General features: G+C 42.0%; 1 protein-coding gene across 1 annotated transcript in view; it reads right to left on the minus strand.

The window, feature by feature from the left end:
- The window catches only part of ccnc (cyclin C), a 37,312-nt gene extending 14,513 nt beyond the window's left edge, over window positions 1-22,799 (minus strand). Inside the window, exons 1-8 of the mRNA XM_068026002.1 lie at window positions 22,550-22,799; window positions 19,766-19,872; window positions 19,124-19,208; window positions 15,286-15,355; window positions 13,430-13,481; window positions 10,138-10,193; window positions 1,400-1,435; window positions 880-971 (exon numbers count right to left, since the gene is read on the minus strand). Of these exons, the coding sequence (XP_067882103.1) occupies window positions 880-971; window positions 1,400-1,435; window positions 10,138-10,193; window positions 13,430-13,481; window positions 15,286-15,355; window positions 19,124-19,208; window positions 19,766-19,872; window positions 22,550-22,581 (530 nt within the window). The 5' untranslated portion in view covers window positions 22,582-22,799. The remainder of the gene's footprint in view (window positions 1-879; window positions 972-1,399; window positions 1,436-10,137; window positions 10,194-13,429; window positions 13,482-15,285; window positions 15,356-19,123; window positions 19,209-19,765; window positions 19,873-22,549) is intronic.
- Window positions 22,800-23,209: the final 410 nt, after the last annotated feature.

Genomic DNA, 23,209 nt, shown 5'->3' on the forward strand with positions numbered 1-23,209 from the left:
ACTGGCCCACATAATCTAGGGTGACACTTCAGTGCAGTACTGAGGGAGTGCTGCATTGTTAGAGATGCCATCTTTCAGACGAGGCTCTGTCTGTCTGTTCAAGTGGTCGTTAAAGAACCCATGGCACTTTTCCGAAGAAGGGCAGGGGGTTTTCTCAGCGTCCTGCCGAACAGCCAACACCACCAAATCAGATTAATTGGTCACTTATCTCGCTACTGTATGCAAATTGGCTGCCACATTTCCCCACAAAACAGTGACTGCACTTCAAATGTAATTCAATGGCTGTGAAGTGCTATGGGATATTTTGAAGACAGGGAAGGTACTATATAAATGCAAATTCTTTCTTCTTTACTCATCATTGCATTCTGGTTAGGTATGCTCATGAAAAGTAGGCAGATTGTTAATGAGCTGTTAATTATCGATATTTAACATAAAACATGCAAAATACAACTTTAAGTGAAAAAGTTCCAAGAATGTGCCCACAGCTACCATTCTTGAGCTCTACTGATCTAATGTACAAGTCTCAGATCTGGAGTCCAGCACTACTGATTGAGAATAACTCTATTCTGCAGAGCTACCAGTCACAATATTACTGTTTATATATCAAAAATAGTCCGACAATTAACGTATTAGTCGTAATGAGCTTTCAGAAGTCCTGACAATGTGGTAAGGTGCTATATAAATACAAATTCTCTTTCTGAAGAAAGCATTTTGTTGGAAGAGAAAAAGCCAGACAAAAATTCCTAGCATGTGTAAATATAAAATATTCAATAAAATCAGTAATCTTTAACAATGTAAACCATATCATAAATGCAAACTCCTTTAATCCATTACTATCATAGGTGTATAACAAGACTACTAATCACTAGAAGGTCTTACCATGCTAATGGCAGCAGCATGTCTTCCTGTCCCATATCTTGTACATACTGTAGCAATGGTCTATATGGATGGTATACTATCAGACAGCAATCCTGAAAAAGGTAAAATAGTATTAATTAGCTGACATGCGAGTCTCCAAAACTGTTTGGTGCAGTGTGTTAGCAACTCTGGGATCAGAGTTTGAATCCAAGCCAGACTGAAGAGATGGAAGTCTCCTATGTTTGTGGCTGTAAATGTTTCACTTGAAATATATATGGCAATCTCCTAGTTGGTCCAAAGCCACAGTACAAAACTATTACATAGAAATCTCACTCAGTGGGATCACAAGGATGGCGATGTCACACTGGTATTGGAGTTTGGAGAAGCAATGCAGTGTTACAGCAAACTAGAGGGGGGTTTGCTCTACATCCACAACTGACGTGAGAGTATTTGACATTGACAATGAGTACCTTAAATAGGGAAGTGATCGATATTCCAGATCTAACATCCCTTGATGAATATAAAAAGCCAAAGCACTTACCATTAACTCTAATAAATAGAATTCACATTCCAATATCTGTAAAATATTAAATAAAAGTTTCCAATTAGTAAAAGCACTTTTACGAAGTTGGAAATGTTTACTTTATTTAGATATTCTATAACTAAATGCTTTTAAATGCCTCGATGATTGCTGCCTATCTGTAGCCTATCTACCCTTCTTTCTTCCTTTGAAGATTCTCCTTCAAACCTATGTCTTTGACCATCTATCCTAATATCTCATTATGTGGTTCAATGTCAAATTTTGGGAAGCAACTTGGGACTTTTTACTCTGTGAACATCACTTTACAAATGCAAGTGTTGTTGTGCTAAGTGTGTGAGATTAATGTTTTAATCTCTAGTCAATTTGATGCATTATTCTAGCGATATACTGCATTGAAAACTTATGTTGCATCTAGTGGGGTGTGGGGGGAGTGGGTATAGAGTTCTTTGTTTGCTCTTGTTCTGTCTTGCTGCAGTGATAAAACTACCTGCAATTTCAAACTGGAAATATTTAACATTTTAACTAAAAACAGAAAATTGCTGGAAATACTTAGCAGGTCAGGCAGCATCTGTGGAGAGAGGAAAGAAGTTATTTAACAGGTATCATCAACAAGCATCTTAAAAGCCACTGTGATCAGAAATTATTCCACTCACTCTATTTATCAGGTGTCTATTTCTGGAGCAGTGATAGCAGGAATAGGTGAGAAAGTCAAACACACAGGCACATCATATTTGGACTTGTTTAGGAACACTGATAGAGGCCTGGGAGCAGGTATTACACCCGCACTCGTTAGTACAACTGTATACACCCCAGGGGGGGAACCTAAAAGAACAGAGAGAAAATAATTCACAAAATAAAGATTTTTTTAATCTTCATTTTAAGAATTATTTTGGCAATGGTAAACTGAACAAATTAAACTGGACACCAAATGGCAAACCAGAACAAGAGCAAACAAAAAACTCTACACCCGCTCCCCACAACACCCCACTAGATGCAACATAAGTTTTCAATGCCAGAGTAATGGCATCACATTGGCGAGAAATTAAAACATTAATCTCACATTTAGCACAACAACACTTGCATTTGTAAAGCGCTGTTAACAAAGTAAAAAGTCCCAAGTTGCTTCCCAAAGTTTGACATTGAACCGCATAATGAGATGTTAGGGTAGATGGGCAAAGACATAGGTTTGAAGGAGAATCTTAAAAGGAGGAAAGAAGGGTAGAGATGCAGAGAGGTTTAGGGAGAGAACTCAAGAGTTTAGAGCCTGAAAGCATGGCTGCCAATGCTGCAGCAATAAAACTGGTGCAGTTTCAAACTGGAAATATTTAACATTTTAACAAAAAGCAGAAAATGCTGCAAATACTCAGCAGGTCACGCAGCATCGATGGAGAGAGAAACAGAGGTAACGTTTCTGGTCGATCACCCTTCATCAGATCATCAGTCAGTCATTTGACCGGAAACGTTACATCAGTTTCTCTCTCCATAGATGCTGCCTGCCCTGCAGGTATTTCCAGCATTTCCTGTTTTTATTTTAGATTTCCAGCATCTGTAGTATTTTGCTTTTGTAATATTTTAACTATGCTCCAACACAGTGTTTACTTCTGTCTCTGTAATCACTTTTATAAGTATGAGTAACAGTTATTTTAATCCATCCAAACACGAATTATATTTTTAAACTGATATGCTATGAACATTTCAACAAAAGCAAAATATGGCTGATGCTGGGAATCTGAAATAAAAACAAAATACTGGAAGTATTCAGCAGGTCAGACAGCATCTGTGGGGGGGGGGGGAAAAGAGCAAGAGGGAGAGCGAGAGAGCGAGCAAAGTTAACACTTCAGGTTATCGACATTTCATCAGAACTGGAAAAAGTTGGAAATGTACCAAGATTGAAGCAAACACTGAGAAGGGGAGAGGGGAAAAAACAAAAAGTCTGTGATTGGGTGGAAGCCAGGATTGATTAAATAATACAAAGGATGATGGTGCAATGGGGTGGCAACTGGACCAGTAAAGAAACAAAAAGATGGGTCTAGGTGAGGTGTAAACAGCAACAGGAGAATCATTACCAGCCCCTACTGTCCAAAATAAATGGGAGCAGTGATTAAGAGCTGAAACTGTTGAACAAAGAACAAAGAACAGTACAGCACAGGAACAGGCCATTCGGCCCTCCAAGCCTGCGCCGATCTTGATGTCTGCCTAAGCTAAAACCTTCTGCACTTCCGGGGTCCGTATCCCTCTATTCCCATCCTATTCAGGTATTTGTCAAGATGCCTCTTAAACGTCTCTATGGTACCTACTTCCACCACCTCCCCCGGCAGCAAGTTCCAGGCACTCACCACCCTCTGTGTAAAGAACTTGCCTCGCACATCTCCTCTAAACTTTGCCCCTCTCACCTTAAACCTATGTCCCCTAGTAACTGACTCTTCCACCCTAGGAAAAAGCTTCTGACTATCCACTCTGTCCATGCCGCTTATAACTTTGTAAACCTCTATCATGTCGCCCCCCTCCCCCCCCCCCCACCTCCGTCGTTCCAGTGAAAACAATCTGAGATTTTCCAACCTCTCCTCATAGCTAATGCCCTCCAGACCAGGCAACATCCTGGTAAACCTCTTCTGTACCCTCTCCAAAGCCTCCACGTCCTTCTGGTAGTGTGGCGACCAGAATTGCACGCAATATTCTAAGTGTGGCCTAACTAAAGTTCTGTACAGCTGCAGCATGACTTGCCAATTTTTATACTCTATGCCCCGAGTGATGAAGGCAAGCATGCCGTATGCCTTCTTGACTACCTTATCCACCTGCGCTGCCACTTTCAGTGACCTGTGGACCTGTACGCCCAGATCTCTCTGCCTGTCAATACTCCTAAGGGTTCTGCGATTTACTATATACTTCCCACCTGTATTAGACCTTCCAAAATGCATTACCTCACATTTGTCCGGATTAAACTCCATCTGCCATTTCTCCGTCCAAGTCTCCAACCGATCTATATCCTGCTGTATCCTCGGACAATCCTCATCACTATCTGCAACTCCACCAACCTTTGTGTCGTCCGCAAACTTACTAATCAGACCAGCTACATTTTCCTCCAAATCATTTATATATACTACAAAGAGCAAAGGTCCCAGCACTGATCCCTGCGGAACACCACTAGTCACATCCCTCCATTCAGAAAAGCACCCTTCCACTCCTACCCTCTGTCTTCTATGACTGTGACAGTTCTGTATCCATCTTGCCAGCTCACCTCTGATCCCATGTGGCTTCACCTTTTGTATCAGTCTGCCATGAGGGACCTTGTCAAAGGCTTTACTGAAGTCCATATAGATAACATCCACTGCCCTTCCTTCATCAATCATCTTCGTCACTTCCTCAAACAACTCGATCAAATTAGTGAGACACGACCTCCCCTTCACAAAACCATGCTGCCTCTCGCTAATAAGTCCATTTGTTTCCAAATGGGAGTAAATCCTGTCCCGAAGAATCCTCTCTAATAATTTCCCTACCACTGATGTAAGGCTCACCGGCCTATAATTTCCTGGATTATCCTTGCTACCCTTCTTAAACAAAGGAACAACATTGGCTATTCTCCAGTCCTCTGGGACCTCACCTGTAGCCAATGAGGTTGCAAAGATTTCTGTCAAGGCCCCAGCAATTTCTTCCCTTGCCTCCCTCAGTATTCTGGGGTAGATCCCATCAGGCCCTGGGGACTTATCTATCTTAATTAATGCTTTGCAAGACACCCAACACTTCCTCCTTTTTGATAATGAGATGACTGAGACTATCTACACTCCCTTCCCTGGGCTCATCATCCACCAAATCCTTCTCTTTGGTGAATACTGAAGCAAAGTACTCATTTAGTACCTCGCCCATTTCCTCTGGCTCCACACATAGATTCCCTTCTCTGTCCTTAAGTGGGCCAACCCTTTCCCTGGTTACCCTCTTGCTCTTTATACATGTATAAAAAGCCTTGGGATTTTCCTTAATCCTGTTTGCCAATGACTTCTCATAACCCCTTTTAGCCCTCCTGACTCCTTGCTTAAGTTCCTTCCTACTGTCTTTATAATCCTCAAGGGATTCGTCTGTTCCTAGCCTTCTAGCCCTTACGAATGTGAAGGGGAGGTCATGTCTCACTAATTTGATTGAGTTTTTTGAGGAAGTGACAAAGATGATTGATGAAGGAAGGGCAGTGGATGTTATCTATATGGACTTCAGTAAAGCCTTTGACAAGGTCCCTCATGGCAGACTGGTACAAAAGGTGAAGTCACATGGGATCAGAGCTGAGCTGGCAAGATGGATACAGAACTGGCTCTGACATAGAAGACAAAGGGTAGCAATGGAAGGGTGCTTTTCTGAATGGAGGGTTGTGACTAGTGGTGTTCCGCAGGGATCAGTGCTGGGACCTTTGCTCTTTGTAGTATATATAAATGATTTGGAGGAAAATGTAGCTGGTCTGATTAGTAAGTTTGCGGACGACACAAAGGTTGGTGGAATTGCAGATAGTGATGAGGATTGTCCGAGGATACAGCAGGATATAGATCGGTTGGAGACTTGGGCGGAGAAATGGCAAATGGAGTTTAATCCGGACAAATGTGAAGTAATGCATTTTGGAAGGTCTAATACAGGTGGGAAGTATACAGTAATTCGCAGAACCTTTAGGAGTATTGACAGGCAGAGAGATCTGGGCGTACAGGTCCACAGGTCACTGCAAGTGGCAACACAGGTAGATAAGGTAGTCAAGAAGGCATACGGCATGCTTGCCTTCATCGGTCGGGGCATAGAGTATAAAAATTGGCAAGTCATGCTGCAGCTGTACAGAACTTTAGTTAGGCCACACTTAGAATATTGCGTGCAATTCTGGTCGCCACACTACCAAAAGGAAGTGGAGGCTTTGGAAAGGGTACAGAAGAGGTTTACCAGGATGTTGCCTGGTCTGGAGGGCATTAGCTATGAGGAGAGGTTGGATAAACTCGGATTGTTTTCACTGGAACGACGGAGGTGGAGGGGCGACATGATAGAGGTTTACAAAGTTATGAGCGGCATGGACAGAGTGGATAGTCAGAAGCTTTTTCCCAGGGTGGAATAGTCAGTTACTAGGGGAAATAGGTTTAAGGTGAGAGGGGCCAAGTTTAGAGGAGATGTGCGAGGCAAGTTCTAGACATAGAGGGTGGTGAGTGCCTGGAACTTGCTGCCGGGGGAGATGGTGGAAGCAGGTACGATAATGACGTTTAAGAGGCATCTTGACAAATACATGAATAGGATGGGAATAGAGGGATACGGTCCCCGGAAGGTGAGAAGGTTCTAGTTTAGGCAGGCATCAAGATCGGCGCAGGCTTGGAGGGCCGAATGGCCTGTTCCTGTGCTGTACTGTTCTTTGTTATTACAACAGTGTTGGAGACAAAGGACAGCAAAGTCAGTGAGACTTGGATGAATTAAAATGGCAGATGACTGAAAGCTCCGGGTCACGCTTACGGACTGAATGGAAGCGTTCAAATTGATCACCCAGTCTCCGTTTGGTCGCTCCAATGTAGAGAAGGCCACATCGTGACATGCGAACACAGTATACTAAATTGAAAGTACAAGTAAATCGCTGTTTCACCTGGAAGGAGAGTTTGGGCCATGGATGGTGGAAGGGAGGAAGTTAAAGAGCAAGCATTGCATCTCCTGTGCTTGCATGGAAAAATGCAGAGGGAAGGGGAGCGGGTGTTGCTGGTGACTGAAGAGTGGATCAGGATGTCGCAAAGGGAACGGTCGCTTTGAAATGCCGAACATAGGAAACAGGCTATTTGACCCCTCGTGCCTTTCAACTAGATCATGGCTGATCTTCTACCTCAACGCCACTATCCACATATCCCTTGAAAGCTTTAATACCTAGAAATCTATCAATCTCTGTCTTAAACATACTCAATGATTGAGCCTCCAGAGCCCTCTGGGATCGAGAATTCCAAAGATTCACCACCCTCTGAGTGAAGAAAGTCCTCCTCATCTTTGCCCTAAATGGCCTACTTCTTATTCTGAGACTGTGTCCCCTGGTTTTAGACCCCCAGCTAGGGGAAACATCCTTCGTGCATCAACCCTGTCGAGCCCTGTAAGAATTTTGTATGCTTCAATGAGATTACCTGATCAACGAGGTCACCAATGAGAAAGGGGAGGGTAAGATGTATTTAGTGGTGGCATCGGTTGGAGGTGGCAGAAATGGTGGTGGATGATCCATTAAACATGTGGCCTGATGGGCTGGATGGCAAGGACAAGAGAACCCTATTGTGGTTCTGGGAGAGAAGGGAAGGGGTGAGAGTGTAAGTGTGGGAAATGGAATGCACAATGTTGAGAGCCCCATCAACCATGGTGGAGGGAAATCCTCAGCTGAGCAAAAAGGATAAGATCTCAGAAGCATGGTTGAGGGTCCTGTCAACCGTGGTGGAAGAACTGAGGAAAAAGGAAGACATATTGGAAGCACTGGTGCGGGAGATGGTATCATCAGAACAGATGCAACAGAGATTGAGAAACTGGGAGAAAAGAAAATAGAGTCCTTACAGGGAACAGGGTGGGAGGAAATGGAATCATGGTGCCAATGGGCATATAGTAGATATTGGTTGATAGCCTATGCCCAGAAATGGAGATAGGGAAGCTGAAGGGAAGGGAAGAGTTGAATAGACCAGGTGAAGGAGAGCAGAATTTGGGGGGGGGGGGGGGGGGGGTGGAAATTGGAAGCAAAGTTGCTGAAATTGTCCAGTTCCCGGCAACAGTGGGAAACAGCACTGACTCATTCATCAATATGTTGGATAAAAAAGGTGAGGGATGGGAGCCAAGTAGAACTGGAACAAAGAATATTCTACGTACCCCATGAAAAGGCAGGCATAGCTAGGACCCGTTCAAGTTCCCATAGTAACATTGTAATAAAAGTTTCATTTTATTTGGAGATAGTGAGTAGAATCAGAGGAGAAATTGTTCAATACAAGAACAAGTACAGTCAGGTCAAAGATGATGGTGTTGGATGGGAACTGGTTGGGTCTCCATTCAGGGAAGAAGTGGAGGATCAGCAGACCATCCTGGTGAGGAATGGAACTGTAGAGAGATTGGACATACACAGTTAAGACGGGGCCAGGAAACTGGAAACTATTAAAGTGGCAGAGGCATGAAAGAGTCATGTATCTAGATGGGAAGAGACTGGACAAGGGGAGAGAAAGAATCGAGATAGGAAAAAATAAGTTCCGTTGAACAAGATCAGGCTGAAATGATGGATCTACCAGGGCAGTCCTGTGGATCTTGGGAAGAAGAAAGAAGTGTAATCCGCTGGATTGGGGGACCATGAGTTTGGAGACCATGAAGCAAAGATCTCCAAAGGAGATGAGGTCAGTGACAGTCCTGGAAACAACGGCATGATGTTCAGTGGACGGGTAATAGTCCAGGGGGAGGTAGGAAGAAGTGTCAAAGTTATTGTTCAGCTTCTGCAAGATAGAGGTCCACGCGCCAAACAACAACCCTGGTCAGTAGTTTAAATGACAATTTAAGGACTGAAGCCGAGAGGACCAATTGCTGCAAGTTCAAAAGGGAGGTAGGTTAGAGTGAGTGAACAGACTGGAAAAATTGAGGTGGCTGAGGTCACACCAGCAGCACCCAATGAAAAGATCTAGAAAGGGTAAGAGGCCAGAGGGAGCAGCCCAGGCGGAACAAGAACTTTGGAGACCGGAGAAAGGATCGCTGTGAAAGAGGAAGACTCTGGGCAAAAGAAGTGGGCATGAAGGTGAAGACTATGGAAGAGCAGCCCAGCGTTGTACCAAGTGCAAAGTAATGGAGGTGGTGATGTAGGACGATAAAGCGGAGGCCTTTGCTGTGGACTGATTGTTTGGGGTGATGAGGGCGGGGGAGGTGTTGGTGGTGGTGGTGTGGAAGGTCAGAGGGGATAGTGAAAACACGGCAACGGGTGACATTGGAAGGAAGGACGGGGTCAGAGGAAAGTAAGGGTGGAGATGGAGCTGGAGGGGTGTTGGTATCCAAGAGTTATTGAAGCTTATGATCCTTGATAACCGAAAAGAAAAGGAAAAAGAGCTTTTGTTAAAGCACCAGGTGAAGCAGAAGATGAAATGGAACTGCAGACCAGAACAACTCTGAAATAGATTGAGTTGGTGCTGCTGGAACATTTACCTTTACATTTACTATTGGAAGTGAACTGCTATAAGAATGGAATAGTTTTTTTTAAAAAAACAACCAACTGAATAAAAAACAAAATGAGCAATATTGGGCAAGGTTTCCCTTAAAGGCAAAAAGAATTTTAAAGTTTGAAGATACAATTTTGAATGTAACGTTAAGGTTGACAATATATTCTAAATGTAGTTGTAGAAATAGAGAAAACTGAATGCTGAAATTTGTGGTGATGAAATGTCTGTAGAACTTGGGCATGTCACATGATTACACAAGTGCCTCAGATAGGAATTCATGATTTAACAAATACATCTGAAATATGCAAGGGTGCCCAACCTCAAATTCTCCATCCTGTTAATATAATTATTTCCACTGTCTCTCCTGTGAAGCATGAAAAGCATGTAACAACCTCCTGCAATATTGTGGGCATGTTGAAACCCACCCAAAATGAATCACCACTTCAATGGTCAGCCAAAGCGAAGGGAATACAGATAAAAGTAAAGCATTGAGAAAATCACCCCATTTGGGCAAGTATCACTGAAATGACCAAGGATATAATGAGAAATTAATTTCATTAAAAAGAGGAAATAAACTTTGATACTTACATGATTCATTCTGTAGGGAAATTCCTTAGGAAATGCATAAGAAAACCTGGTTTTCACTACATTGTAAAGGAAAGATGACAAATTTAAAATTAAAAAACAAAGCTCAGGTCCAGCAGATTTATATGAATATATGCTGTATACATGTTCTCTTTAGTTTTTCTCCATTCACAAATGACAACGTTTGAAGTAGACACCCAGGAATCTAAATTTTACACCATGAGTAACATGAAATTATGCTTTACAGAAAACATAAAAAGCCTTCAGCATTCCATACACAATTTTTCCTCTACCAGCTCGAAATTACCAGCTTAGTTGACTGCAACCAGAGCTAAGATGCGAAAGCTTGAAATATTTTGGTGCTGCAATCAACATAGATGGATCAAAAAAACTAATACATGCTAATAACTTGAAATATATACATTTTTATAAAAACAATTCCAAAATAACAGCCACAACTACTTTATCACTAGTGTTACAACCGAGGCGGGAGGAGTGCACTGTTAATTCAGTCCCACTTCTCCACAAATAACAGATCAATAAATTTTCCCCAGAAACTGCCAATTAAATACTCTATTTGTCCCCAGAATAAAGCACACCAACCAGATTTCTTTAATAAACAACAAGATTATCCGTTTATTATAAAACCAAGTCTTAACCAATAATGAAGTAAATATATACGCGAATTGAAATATTAAAGCCCCATATTTTTATATATATCCTAGCCCTCATGCACATACATCCAAAAGATGGTTAACTGGAAAAAAAGGGATTTTTGTTTACAGCTGTTTCAAAGGAATAAAAAAAAAACTTAGACTGCAATGATCTGGAAGGAAGTTCTTTGGTTTGGCGAGGTATCCCAAAGCTGAATAGTTGGCTGCCTCTAGGAATTTTTCCAGGCGAGGTTGATGAACAGTCTATTTGAGTAGATATTTGAAGAAATTCAATTGCAAAAGCTTCACATAGGTATTCCATCAGGTGTGTAGCAAAAGGTGTCAGTTCTCTCACATATTTGATGCAAAAGTCCTTTTTTTAAAAAAAGATGCAAGGTTTCTGCAAGCATTCAGGATGTCTTCAAAATTACAGGAGGCAAGAGTACCACTTCATACAAGCTTTTGCTTTTCCAGAGCAGAGATTCTTTAAAGAGAGATAATAACTCTCTGTTCTTTTAGTTTAGTTTAGAGATACAGCACTGAAACAGGCCCTTCGGCCCACCGAGTCTGTGCCGACCATCAACCACCCATTTATATTAATGCTACACTAATCCCATATTCCTACCACATCCCCACCTGTCCCTATATTTCCCTACCACCTACCTACACTAGGGGCAATTGCTAATGGCCAATTTACCTATCAACCTGCAAGTCTTTGGCACGTGGGAGGAAAGCAGAGCACCCAGAGGAAACCCACGCAAACACAGGGAGAACTTGCAAACTCCACACAGGCAGTACCCAGAATTGAACCCGGGTCACTGGAGCTGTGAGGCTGCAGTGCTAACCACTGCGCCACCCAACTCCTGAACTCCTGGCAGGTCCATCTCAAATTCCAACTGCCTGCTTTAGTCCAAACCCAACTGGCTTTTAAAGTTCAAAATGAAACTACTTTTCCAAGCAAGTCTCATGCTAAGTCATAAATTCTCTCATGTGACAACAGAGAGTAGCTCTTAGGTCAAACCACCCCCCCTCCCCTCCCCTCCCCCCGGCTGGTTTGCTTGAAATCACCTGGTTTCCAGTATTTGTTTACTAGTCAAAACCAGGAACCTCTTACTGACCTTGCTTTTTTTTGAAAAGCATCCATAAAGTTCAGCTATCTCCAGATGTTTCAATGTCCATGAAATTTTTTTCAGATTTAAAAAAAGATTCCCAAGTTTAAAAAAAAAGGAACTCTTGTATTTTTAAACTGTCAGTAGCTAGTGTTACATCAAGCATCTGTGCATGCTCTCAACATGAGTGGCCTCAAAAATTCCCAGCAGCAGACAAATCTCCATATACTAGCCAATTCAAAGCTGATTCACAAACCATGTACAACCTGTAACAAAATTAGCCAAGGATCTAAATAAGTAAAACCAAACAAACTTCCAAAAAGCTGAAAGGAACTCACATTCATTAAACCATACTCTCAGAAAGTACTAATAACAAGTACTGTGATGACAATAGGCCCTAAGCACAAATATGCAGTAGAGAGTTTAACGATTTGCCTCATGAAATGCAAGTCCCTTTTGAAATTTTATCTGTGCCAAAGACAATCTGAACAAAGATGTATATGAAACCATTGACCACCATATTTATTCCATTTGTGAATAAGCCTCTACAGCTCATTCGTGATTACTGGATACAAGTTATGCAATTTTCTTCACACATGCAATAAACAAAATTCAACAAGAATTCACATACTGTATAGGAACATGAGAAGGCCGTTTAACCCCTCGAGCCTGCTCTGCTATTGAGATCATGGCTAATCTGCAACTGAACTCTATAAACCTGTCTTTGCCCATTTTCATTAATAACTTTGGTTAACAAAAATCTATCAATCTCAGTTTTAAATGTAACAATTGATCTCGCATCAATTGCTGTTTGTAGAAGAGTTCCAAACTTCTGCCACCCTTTGCATATAGAAGTGTGTCCTAACTTCACACCCGAAAGGTCTGACTCTACTTTTTAGACTGTGTCCCCTAGTCCTCAACCCTCCAACCAGCAGAATAGTTTATATTTACCCTGTTTCCCTCAATATCTTGAAACCTTCAATCAAATCACCCCTTCACCTTCTAATTTACAGGGAATGCAGTGTTAGTTTGTCTAATCGCTCCTTGTAACTTAACCCTTGAAGTCCAGGTATCATTCTGATAAATCTACATTGCACTCCCTCCAAGGCCCATATATCCTTCCTAAGCTGTGATGCCCAGAACTGCTCACAATAGTGCAGGTGTGGTCGAATCAGGGCTTTGTATAGCTGAAGCATGACCTGTACCCTCTTATATTCTAGCCTTCTAGGTAGAAAGGCCAGCATTCCAATGGCCTTTTTGATTATATTCTGTATCTGTTCATGACATTTTAATGATCCATATAAACGGACCCCCATTATTTCTACCTTTTCACCATTTAGAAAGAATTCTGTTCTATCCTCTTTAGGTCTAAAGTGGATGACCTCACATTTATCTACAATGAAATCCACTTGCCATGATTTTGCCCATTCACTCAATCTATCTTCTACAAATCTTGTTATTAACTGTATGATTATGAAATCAGAATTTTTAGTCCAAATTGAGATTGTTAACAAAAAAAACCTTTCTACTCACACACTGAAGTTGAAGCTGAAATCAACCGTGTGTTTGAGACAACACCAAATTCCTAAAAACAAGATTAGAACAGAGAGTTATGTCAAATAACACATAACAGAGATAGCAATAAATTCAATTGGATGCTTTAATTTAACTTCAGAACTTTAAAAATTAGGGTTGCAAGCATATATAGTGTGAAGGAAACCACACCTGCCAAACGGAAACATATTAATTTCATCATATGGAACACTAATTACTGGACATTGAATATAACCTGTTTAAAAAGACCACAGTGCTGTATGGCTGAAAACATGGCTGCATGTTTGCATTCTGAAAGACAATTGCATAGAGAGACAATGGGAGTGTTCCCTGATCCAATTAGCCAGATGGGTTTTGTCAATAGTGATGATCTGTGTAAGAGCCAGCACAACATCCATCCATCCATCCACCCACCCCCTACCCCTCCATGTGCCTAGGAAGCTTTGAAGAATCAAAAATCCTCGCAGGTGATGTTGTTTCAAACAAAGAGCTGGTCACATGACAAACCTGCTGGCCAACCTGGGAATTGATTGAATTGTGCCTCACAGAAAAGTTTGGTGCAGACTGCAATTTTGAAGACCAAAGAGAAGCAAAGTCTCTCTCTCTCTCTCACATGCAAAAGTTCCAGGGACCAAGGAAGCAACTTAAGCCTCAAGACAGAAGACCCCTGCAGCCTTCCGGTACCAGCAGAACAAGTTTGAAAGTGTGCACTGGGCCCCAACGAGAACTGCATGACTTAACGTCAATCAAAGACTTCACAGCAAAACCAAAAACAGTAACTGAATTCCATCTATTACTTCAAACCTCCCCCTTTAATTCTTTCTCCTCCTCTGTATCTGTATGTGTGTTTATCGCGTTTGCATGCAAGCGTGATTGTGTCGCATATTTTTGGCAGTTTTAACTGAGTTAGAGTGTTAAGGTTAATACACTTACACCTTTCTTGTTTAAACCTGAGAAAGTCTGTCTGATTGATTCCTTTACAATTAGAGAGCAGTGAGCAAGGACTCTGAGGACTCAATTCCTCAGCAAATAATTAGCTGGACACTCAGTCCACATCTAGGGCAACACACTAAGAATTTCTTCGGCTGGGGAGGGGGGTTGCGGGTGGACAGTGGGGGTCCCACGTGGCCAGGGCAACTTTGGCAGATCACCAGAAATCCCGTTTGTTAATCTATCCAGGATTTCCAGTGATCTTCCAAGGCAACCAATCAAAAGAACTCCAGAGGAAATTCCTGAATATCTTTTTATGTCCTATGATTCTCAAAATAGATTCCTCCAATACCACTGCAAACAATCTGAGATGCACTTCTTTGCAAGAATTCTTTTACTTGGTGACAATGCATTAGATAAGCACTTATGATGAACAATTTTTTTTAATTACTGGAGGTAAGCTAGGTCTGCTCTTCAGTTGTGAAGCCTATTTTGAGTTCAGTCACGTTGTTGAAAACACCATTTTCGGACATCTTTGAATATTTTTAGGGCTCCATTAGGTCACTTGTCCTACAAAGGAATAGAACTGCTACCCCAAAAACACAATAAGAATGCATTAATTTCACCTCAAGGTTCAGAATTATTAGAAACCACTTCAGTGCCATCTCAAAGTTTACATCATCATTCAAAACCCTCCACAAATTAGTGCCTTGTAATCACTCCAGGGTCATCAATTCTTCCCCATGAATTTCCTAAAAAAGATTGTAAATTCATAATCTGTTCGAACAATACTGCATCTCAATAAAATCCTCACTCGAACTAGTAACTCAGGTGGTGAGGTTCCACTATCTGAATATCTATAATTAGAAACTAGATCACCAATAACAAATATTATTTAAAAATACCTCTACTTTTGATGCTAAAAATACACAAGTTGGAGCCATCAGTACTGGATCTATACTCTTCAGTGAGTATCTGAAATGGTAGAAAGAAGGTCTCATTAACAGTTCACTCACTATAACAGAGTAAAAAATATTTCTCCAAGTTTTAATGGCATTGATAAACCCAGCTGCAATATTATGTCTAATTCTGAGCGCCAGATTTTAGGAAGAACATGAAGGCTCTGGAGAGGGTACAGAAGAGATTTACCAGAATGGTTCTAGGGATGAGGGATTACAGTTAAATGGAGAAACTGGGCTTGTTTATCTTCGAGCAGAGAAGGCCAAGAGGAGAATTGATCATGATTTTAAACATCTCTAAGCGTTTAAATAGAATAAAGAGTAACTATTTCCTATGGCTAAAGGGTTGATAAACAGAGGGCACAGATTTATGATGATTGACAAAAGAACCAAAGGCGACATGAGGAAAACATTTTTACACAACAGGTGGTTAGGATTTGGATTGCAATGCCTGCTGGGGAGATGGAAATAGATTCAACAGTAGCTTTCCAAAAGGAATTGGGTAAATACTTAAAGGAGAAAAAAAGTTACAGGAATATGGGGTAAGAGCAGGGTAGTGCGATTAACTGGATCACTCTTCCAAAAGGTTGGTGCAGACTTGATGGATGGAATGGCCTCCTTCTGTGAGGAGAACACATGATCAGGAGCAAATACAGTATTCTAAATTGAAAATACAAGTAAGTAGCTGTTTCACCTGGAAGGAGCGTTTGGGATCCTAGATGGTGTGACGGGAGGAGAAAGGCAGATGTTGCTTCTCCTTTGCTTGCATGGGAAGGTGCCAAGGGAAGCAGAAGGGTTGTTGGGGCGACTGAGGAGTGGATTAAGGTGTGGTGGAGGGATTTTTCTTTTCTTTTTATTCATTCATGGGATGTGGGCATTGCTGGCTAGGCCACCATTTATTACCCATCCCCAAGTGCCCTTGAGAAGGTGGTGGTGACCTGCCTTCTTGAACAGCTGCAGTTCATGTGGGGTGGGTACATTCACAGTGCTGTTAGGAAGGGAGGTCCAGGACCTCGACCCAGTGACAGAAGGAACGGTGATATAGTTCCAAGTCAGGATGGCGTGTGGCTTGCAGGTGGTGGTGTTCCCATGCATCAGCTACCCTTGTCCTTCGAGGTGGTAGAGATCATGGGTTTGGAAGGTGCTGTCGAAGGAGCCTTGGTGTATTGCTGCAGTGCATCTTGTAGATGGTACACACTGCTGCCACTGTGCGTCGGTGGTGGAGGGAGTGAATATTTGTGGATGGTGTGCCAATCAAGCAGGCTGCTTTGTCCTGGATGGTGTCAAGCTTCTTGAGTGTTGTTGGAGCCGCACCATTCCAGGCAAGTGGAGAGTATTCAATCACACTCCTGACTTATGCCTTGTAGATGGTGGACAGGTTTTGGGGAGTCAGGGGGTGAATTACTCGCTGCAGGATTTCTAGCCTCTGATCTGCTCTTGTAGCCATGGTATTTATATGGCTACTCCAGTTCAGTTTCTGGTCAATGGTAACCCGCAGGACATTGATAATACGGGATTCAGCGATCGTAATGCCATTGAAGGTCAAGGGGAGATGATTGACCATCTCCAACAAGAGAGAATCTTTGTCTGGCATTAAGTGGCAACTAACATTCACACCACACATAAGCCTAAGCCTGGATGTTGTCCAGGTCTTGCTGCATTTCTACACGGACTGCTTCAGTATCTGAGGAGTCATGAATGGTGCTGAACATTGTGCAGTCATCAGCGAACATCCCCACTTCTGACCTCATGATTGAAGGAAGGTCATTGATGAAGCAGCTGAAGATGGTTGGGCCTAGGACACTACCCTGAGGAATTCCTGCAGTGATGTCCTGGAGCTCAGATGATTGACCTCCAAGAACTACAACCATCTTCCTTTGCGCTAGGTACGACTCCAACTAGCAGAGAGTGTCCCCCCGCTTTCCATTGACTCCAGTTTTGCTAGGGCTCCTTGATGCCATACTCGGTCAAATGCTACCTTGATGTCAAGGGCAGTCACTCTCACCTCACCTTGAGTTCATCTTTTTTGTTGATGTTTGAACCAAGGCTGTAATGAGGTCACTAGCTGAGTGTCCCTGATGGAACCCAAACTGAGCGTCACTGAGCAGGTTATTGCTAAGCAAGTGTCGCTTGATAGCACTGTCGATAACACCTTCCTTCCATCACTTTACTGATGATAGAAAGTAGACTGATTGGCCGGGTTGGACTTGTCCTGCTTTTTGCGTACAGGACATACCTGGGCAATTTTCCACATAGCCGGGTAGATGCCAGTGTTGTAGCTGTACTGGAACAACTTGGCTAGGGGTGTAGCAAGTTCTGGAGCACAGGCCTTCAGTACTATTGCCAGAATGTCAGGGCCCATAGCCTTTGCCGTACCAGTGCCTTCAGCCGTTTCTTGATATCACGCAGAGTGAATCGAATTGGCTGAAGACTGGCATCTGTGATGCTGGGGACTTCAGGAAGAGACCAGGATTGGTCCCTTCGGAATGCTGAAAGGGGAGGGGAAGATGTGTTTGGTGATGGCATCACACTGGAAGTGGCAGAAATTGTGCAGGTTAATAGGGTTCCCCTTGTCCTCACCTTCCACCCAATCGTGGTTCTGGGAGGGAGGGGGCAATGGCAGAAGTGTAGGAAATAGAACACACATGGTTGAGCCATGGTGAAGGGGTATCCTCAGTTGCGGAAAAGGGAAGACACATCGGAAGCACTCATATGGAAGGTGGCATTGTCAGAACAGATGCATTGGAGATGGAGAAACTGGGAGATTGGAAGTGTAGTCAAGGTAGCTGCAGGAGTCAATGGGCTTAAAGGGGAATCCCTGAGTGTCGTGCTTTCAGATAAGACTTTAAAATCAAGGCTCTTTTGGCCTCGCCAACTGTCCAAGGGCATTTTTGGAAGAAGAGATGGGGAATTCTGCAGATGTCCTGGCAAGATTTATTCCTCAACCAACATCACTAAGACAGATTTTCTGGCCATTGCTATCTGGGGGAGCTTGCTCTGAGCAAATTGATTGCCATATTTTCCTATACTGCAACAGTGACTGCACTGAAATGTAATTTGCTTTGAACTGTTTTGGTGCATCTACTTTCTTTGTGCATGACATGCTTTAAGTGCTCACCTCATAATTCAGAATCACTGTCCTTTCAGTTATATCACATATTTGTATTTAATGGAAAAAGATGTTTTTGTTAAATAAAACTTGTAAGACCCCAATTTAAAACTAATGAAAAATTATCTGACTTTATTTAACAGCACACCAGTAAAGCAAAATTAAAAGCATTCAGAATGCAAAAAGCATAACAATACCAACATCAGTAAAACCATAAATTCTAACCCCTTGTCCAATCAATTGGCTAGATTACAGAATATGTAAAAGAAAATAGGCAGACATCTAGCATAGAAATCAAATATGGAGCAATGATTTTATCACTGCACACAACTGCAAGTTTAAACTGAAATAAATAATCTATAAGACTATATGTATATTGACACACAGTACCCACCATGTGAAAGCCACAGTTATTACAAAGAAGCCACATCCCATTTGTATACCATTTAAGTGGCTGCTGTAGCTGTCAGATATGCTAGACAACGACCACTAACACAGCTTGTAGTGCTCTTAATTATCTGCAGCAGGCATATAATATATATGTGTAATGCAATAAGCACCAAGACATATGCAAGTCTTCCTACCAAATGTGAATATCTTGTCTTGTTCCAGTTATGTACTATATACTGATGGAACAGTTCAATGTAAAATTTAATTTAAAAAAAAAAATCTTACCTGGCATAGAATCTCTTGAAGTAGACTGTTGCAGTTGCAATAACTTGCTGCCTCAGTTTGAGGTGTTCCCCCAGAGCTTGGATTACTATTGGTGAAACAAGAAATGTTTATTTGCAATGTTTGCTCACCCTTTGGTGATATACATAATTCATTGAATTGAGATGGGACACAACCATACACCTTAACCTAGCTCGACTACAATTTGTCACAGTAGCAACAAGATGTAAAATTTACAACAATTTTTTGAAGTTGATAACTGTAAGCACTGCATTTTCTTTCTGCATTTCCAGCATTTTCTGTTTTAGTTCAGATTTCCAGCACCACAGTAGTTTGCTTCTGCAGTACTGTCTTCGGGGCTATATCTACAATTTCCCAGTTGGTGTAACTTAATGTTGTCCTGTTTACCTCCTCCCCATCTCCATCAATGTCACACTATACATCTGGTTAATAAAGGGGTGTGTTTCAGTGTTCTCTCCAGGGAAATGGAGGTTATAGTGGCTATAACTCATGGATTTGCAATCTGCCTGAAAATATCAGCCCTGCTAAATGATATGAAACTAGGGAAATCTTTCACTGTATTCCCAAAACAAAGCAATCATGTTCTTTTCACTTTTCTCACATAGAAACACTGAACAGTATTACCATTAGCAAAAAATATTTGCAATTTCCAATATTCTTCTTCTGTCAGGAACTTCAAATCTTTCTGCCGCTCCTTCATTACATCTTGCTTATCAAGGATCCACTGTAAGCTGAGAAAGAACAAACATAAGCTTGGTACAGTATTTAAAACAGACAGTAATAGGTGGCAGTGTGTTGAACAGCAGGCAAATCGAAAAAGTTTCAGTATGTTACAAGTTAATTTTGTAAGGAGTTCCAATATCAGACATCTTATCGTGGTCACCTAAACCCTGGGATAGGTTACTCCTTATAATGGACATGCACTGGAGGATTTTACAAAACACGCAAGTGATTTTTTTCCCCCATTTTTGCACTAGTTTTCTTTTCAGACAGTAGTACCACAATGAAACTGATAGGCAGTAACTCTAAAAATTAAACTGAAGGGGCAATCAGGTTTTACTTCATTGTATTAAGTGGAATTGTGTACTCTGGATACAAATGGTTTGAGCAGCAAGCTGCTAAAGATTTTCTTTCGTAGATATACAGAAATATCATTCAATTATCAATGAAAATCAAGTTTTGAGAATACAATCGGCTTCACACAGCTTGTCTTCTCTCACAAGTAGTGTCTTACCTTCATCTGCCTCTTCATCTAGCAGACTGGCTGACAGCTGGGTTCAAGCAGCCAAAGGATTGAAACTCATCACACACTTTGGACGGAAGTCAAGCCACCTACTGCATAAGCCTTTTTCCATTGAAACAAAGGCTATAACATAATGGATTTTCTATATAAATACAACTGCACTGACTACAGTTGTGGAGTTCATGGGAACAATAAAATGTATCTCATCCTAGAAAAGAATATACTCATATATGCATGGTACCTCCTAGACCTAATACTTAAACAGTATTAACCTCAAAAATTAAAACAAAATTCCAAAAGTCAAAAATACAAAAAAAAAGAACCTCAAAAAACATATCACTTGCCAAGATATCATTTGGGCAGATTGCAGCATTTAGATTTTATAGCCACAGGTCCACCCTCTAGGTGCTTAGTGGCAGGAGGCAGAGGGTGATGGTCGAGGGTTGTTTTTGCGATTGGAAGCCTGTGACCAGAGGTGTACCACAGGGATCGGTGCTGGGACCCTTGCTGTTTGTAGTGTACATGAATGATTTAGACATGAATATAGGAGGTACAATCAATACATTCGCAGATGACACGAAAATTGGTGGTGTCACAAATAGCGAGGAGGAAAGCCTTAGATTACAGGATGATATAGATGGGCTGGTAAGATGGGCAGAGCAGTGGTAAATGGAATTTAATCCTGAGAAGTGTGAGGTGATGCATTTTGGGAGAACTAACAAGGCAAGGGAATATACAATGGATGGTAGGACCCTAGGAACTACAGAGGGTCAGTGGGACCTTGGTGTACTTGTCCATAGATCACTGAAGGCAGCAGCACAGGTAGATAAGGTAGTTAGGAAGGCATATGGGATACTTGCCTTTATTAGCTGAGGCACAGAATATAACAGCAGGGAGGTTATGACGGAGCTGTATAAAACACTAATTGGGCCACAGCTGGAGTACTGTGTACAGTTCTGGGCACCACACTTTTGGAAGGATGTGATTGCACTGGAGAGGGTGCAGAGGAGATTCACTAGGATATTAAAATAAAAGCAAAATACTGCGGATGCTGGAAATCTGAAACAAAAACAAGAAATGCTGGAATCACTCAGCAGGTCTGGCAGCATCTGTGGAAAGAGAAGCAGAGTTAACGTTTCGGGTCAGTGACCCTTCTTCGGAACTGAAGAAGGGTCACTGACCCGAAACGTTAACTCTGCTTCTCTTTCCACAGATGCTGCCAGACCTGCTGAGTGATTCCAGCATTTCTTGTTTTTGTTTCACTAGGATATTGCCTGGGCTGGAGCATTTCATCTATGAAGAGAGACTGGATAGGCTAGGGCTGTTTTCCTTAAGAGCAGAGAAGGCTTAGGGGGGAACCTGACTGAGGCATACAAAATTATGAGGCGCATAGATAGGAAGAAACTTTATCGGTTAGCAGAGGGATCAATAACCAGGGGGCATAGTTTTAAGGTAAGGGGCAGGAGGTTTAGAGGGGATTTGAGAAAAACCTTTTTTCACTCAGAGGGTGGTTGGAATCTGGAACACACTGCCTGAAGGGGTGGTAGAGGCAGGAACCCTCACAACATTTAAGATGTATTTAGATGAGCACTTGAAACGCCATAGCATACAAGGCTATGGGCCAGGTGCTGGAAAATAGGATTAGAATAGAAAGGCTTGATGGCCGGCACGGACACAGTGGGCCAAAGGGCCTGTTTCTGTGCTGAATAACTATGCTACGTTAGGACCCTGTCCCTACAGTCGGTTAAGATAACATTTCACTTACATTTTAAAATGCACCTGACTTTCTAAACATATTTATAAGCAGAAATCTATTATAAATTGTTCTCGTTATTTCTGGACAACCCCCACCCCAAATAAAACAAGAATGAACTTGTTCTCATTTGTTCTAGTTCTTTCATTGTCTCCCCCAACAGGGAGATGGTTTAAATATTAATTCCCGTCTGAAACAGTTTATTTAAAGAGCAGAAAGAAAGGCCATAATAATGCAGCATCCTCCACAACAAAAAGTAAGGCAGAGCTGACAAACTGCACGGTGCACCCAGCCTGCAGTTTGAAATATGAGACGTACAACTTTGGAAATCATTCACTAGAATCAGCTACTTGCACATTTTCTGATGCTGTTTAGGCCTCAAACTCTTGAGCCCCTGAGATGAAGTACTCACTAGTGCGAGCTCTGCCAGAAGTTCCCCGCCATCTCCTCTCACCCAGGGCCGGTCTCCCGGCCGCTCCTCTCCGGCTCGGCTCCTCCCAGGGTGTCGCTGATCTTTCTTTCTCCTTCTGCTCTTTTTGTCAGTGTGTCTGTGAAATGTTAATCCTCAATTTCCAGTCCTACTCCCTCTGTAACACCTAAATGTTTCCGTCAAGCAACCCGAGGTTACGATTAAAGTTCCCGGGTAAAAGCCTTCCGGGGCAAGTCAGAGCAGCTGCAGGGAGGGGAGAGTGCGTGATCTGTGCTCTGCAATTCCCAGCTCCTCATTAGTCAAGGAGCTGGGGCTAATGATAAGGGAGAAAAACGCACATTAGCTTTATTTGTACAAAACAGTAAAATTAAGAATAATAGTTGGGTGGGGACAATAGGGAGTTTATCTTTTTCTAAATAAATGCATAAATATATGTGTTTATATTCCCTCCCCCCGCATGTTTAATAACATTATAATTTGCAATGAGAGAAATCATTTTTCAGTTTGTTTTCAAAATATTTGAAAGACTTAAGGAGACTCAGAACTCCTATTGCAGCATGAAGATAGAGATGTTTCAAGTTGTATACAATCAATCCTCTTAGTGCACAGATGGACATTCTGCATAACCAGTAATGGAATTGG

This window comes from Heterodontus francisci, chromosome 3, assembly GCF_036365525.1.
Source record: "Heterodontus francisci isolate sHetFra1 chromosome 3, sHetFra1.hap1, whole genome shotgun sequence".
Classification (NCBI taxonomy): domain Eukaryota; kingdom Metazoa; phylum Chordata; class Chondrichthyes; order Heterodontiformes; family Heterodontidae; genus Heterodontus; species Heterodontus francisci.